We start from the raw sequence: 3,023 nt of genomic DNA on the forward strand, positions 1-3,023 counted from the left end.
TTTTTTTCTTTGGAGAGACAATAACGTATTGTATGCTTGTATGTTTGAATATGATGTCAAAAGTAAAGTTAGAACTTTCTTTTTTAAAATGAAAAAAATTTAATGATCTTATATTAAAACCTAATAATTTTTAGCTTTCGTCCTCTAAGTTTGGGAGAATTTCTTTAGTACATCAGATATATTGAACTCCATACATCTTTTTTTTAAATTTGAAAAAAATTATAATGTGACAGGAAACAAAAAATTTAAAAGTGATGAAATATTTTTCAAATTTAAAAAAAGATATATCAAATTTAATACATGTGATGTACTAAAGAGATTTTTTACGATTGGAGTATCTTTAAAGTAATGATACATATGTGATTGTGTATTATATATTTTATCTATATTATATATCATAGTTGATTAAGTTCACAAAAAGAATATATGTACTTAAAAGAAGTTTAGAAGAAGAAAAAAAGTTAATGACGCAATATAAACTTAGACGATTTGGATTCACTTTGGCAATTTTTTCAAAAATGGAATATTATATTACATTTTTTATAATTACAAACAAAATAATAACTTCCATGAATTTATAACTTTTATTAAAAATTAAAACTTTATAAAAGAAAATAGTACAATATTTTTTTGTTAGTGTGAGAGTACTGAAGTGCACAACTATACTCCGTCTCAATTATAGTATAATTATGACAAAAATGTTGTACAAAACTTTTCTATGGCACCTGGTATTTACCTTACCTCAAATAATGGATTCGTTAGAGGCATTTTCGTGTGGGACTATTTTTTGCTTTTGTTTCTTTTAGGCCAATAACTCGTTGTCATGTGGGACGAAATCTTTCAAATCTAAGTAGAAAAGACCAACACGAAGCTTTCCTTTTTCTCTTCTCAGCTTTTTCTTGCTCAGAAAAGCAAAATTCAACTCACATGCATTATAAATGTATTAAATAAGAGAGAAGCATTACGGTATTCACTATTTCACTTTTTGTACTGCTAATTCATATGAACTTTGTTATTAAGACCATAATGTTTATAATTTTTGTACACTTATTCTAGTTTAGAAGAAAAATATTATTTGTATGTCAAAATAATTATACTATATTTCCACTTTATTTATTTGAAAAATAAAAGGTAAAAAAAGAGTATATTAAAATGTAATATTTTCTTATTTTATTATCAAAAATAAAATAATGTAATAATGATGTAAGGTAAATGAAGTGTAAATATTATTACTCTTCAGAAAAATAAAGATAAAAAATATTATGTTGAAAATATATATTATTTTTTTATTATTAAAAAAGAATAGATGTAAAAAACACGTAAGAAAAATTGTATAGAAATAATGTTATGTTTTAAATACAGAAAAATATACTGCAAATAAGTTATCTGCATTTACTTTCAAAACGACATCGTTTTGAAATTGAAAGATTAAAAAATTATAATTATAAAGACTATAATAATTCTAAAATAAATTAAAATTATAAAAACACCATAATTTTCATCCCAAAACAACGTCATACTGAGATTACTACAGATAACTTATCTGTAATAACTGAAGAAAAAGAGAATCATTTAAGTTCGCTATTTTATTAAGGCATAGTTTTCTCGTGGGAGATAACTCCAGATTCATTTATGCAGGTGGAGTCCATTTTCAGAAGGATAAAAAGGAAAAAATAAAGTGAAACTTATCTTGAATTTGTGTATGCATGAAATAAATTTTTTCATAGATAAGATAAGAATAATAAATTTCATTTATAAATTTTGATTAGGTTCCACTTATTTAATGTCTATAAACAAATAATTAAACACAAAAATTTGAAGTGATACTATCATGTAAAATTTTAACACATAACCATTGCCCAACTAAAATAATTTAAAATAAACAATGAGCGAATTAAAAAAATAAAAAGACTTCATAATAGTCAACTCAAGTAAACGCAGTGAGGAACAAGACAGTAACAAAAAATCTGACAAGCACTGCACAGCATTCCCGAACCTCCGCAGCTTCGGACGCGATCGACGCCGGCACGGCGCCGAGCCTGATATCCTTAGGATTCACCTTCTCTCCGGCGCTGACGTTCACTTCCACGTTCGCTCCTCCGGTCAAACGATGCCGTTTCGTGTAGAACAGAAAGTAGATCTTGTACTTCACCTTGGTCACGAAATCCACCCGGAGGAACAACCTTCCGTCCACCGTCGTTCGGTTCACTCCGTCGCCGTGAGCCACGGCGGAGCCCCACTTTTTGGCGGTCTTCCCGTGGCCCTGGTAGAACCCATCGAGGGTGGCGTTCCCGACGGGGCGGGTTGTGTTGGCATTAAGGAATACCCCGAACGCGACCTGAACGGCGTCGTATTGGATCCCCTTGTCCTTGTTGGTGTTTGAGAGCTTGAGTTGGAAAACAATGGTGGCGTTGTTATTGTTGGAGTGGTGGTGGTGAGAGGTTGTTGTTATGTTAAGGGTTTCGATGAAGCATTTGGGTTGTTGGGTGCGGAGGCTCAGCCAGATGATGAGAGCGCTGACGCCCATGGAGATGAGTGACTTGAGGCAGCAGGTGTAGCAGTTGCCACGACCCGCCGCCATCGATGGTGGCTGGTGGAGGCAAAAAGAGAAGAAGAGCACTTGTTTCTTTTTCTTTTTACTTTTTTTTTCTTAAGAAGTGATAGCAGAGACATGGAATAATGGTGGAGACTTTATTTAATTCGAAATTCTTTGCTTTTTCTTAGTTTCTTATTATTTTTTTTTTTTTCTCTTATTTTGGTTTTGGAATGGGAAGCTAGAGGTAGTAAAATGGATAATCTATTTTTTATTATGAAAAAATATAAAAAATTGTATTCCTGTTGATCAGATCAAATCTTTACAACTGAGCCGATCATGTGATCTTCCTCTACTTAGATCTGGAACCGTCTTGAGTCAGAGCATCTTGCAGTTGGACCGCTTTATCCATGGGTCTTCGATGGAACGCGATAGGAGTGTACCTGCAAAACACTCCGACGCTCAAGTCAGATATGGTTCAAGCAGTTAA

General features: G+C 31.9%; 1 protein-coding gene across 1 annotated transcript; it reads right to left on the reverse strand.

Annotated features, from left to right (window-relative positions):
* Positions 1-1,835: 1,835 nt before the first annotated feature.
* On the reverse strand, positions 1,836-2,714 carry LOC133290788 (protein NDR1-like). The gene has a single exon (XM_061488901.1). It carries the CDS (start codon positions 2,579-2,581, stop codon positions 1,928-1,930), a length of 654 nt encoding a protein of 217 aa, XP_061344885.1. The 5' UTR covers positions 2,582-2,714; the 3' UTR covers positions 1,836-1,927.
* Between the last annotated feature and the right edge of the window lie 309 nt (positions 2,715-3,023).

Source organism: Gastrolobium bilobum, unplaced genomic scaffold (genome assembly GCF_033153095.1).
Source record: "Gastrolobium bilobum isolate Gb01-03AN ecotype WA unplaced genomic scaffold, APGP_CSIRO_Gbil_v1 utg2839, whole genome shotgun sequence".
Lineage (NCBI taxonomy): Eukaryota > Viridiplantae > Streptophyta > Magnoliopsida > Fabales > Fabaceae > Gastrolobium > Gastrolobium bilobum.

Excerpts from the sequence above, each read along its gene's own strand:
- LOC133290788 (XM_061488901.1), bottom strand. The coding sequence starts at position 2,581 with ATGGCGGCGGGTCGTGGCAACTGCTACACCTGCTGCCTCAAGTCACTC.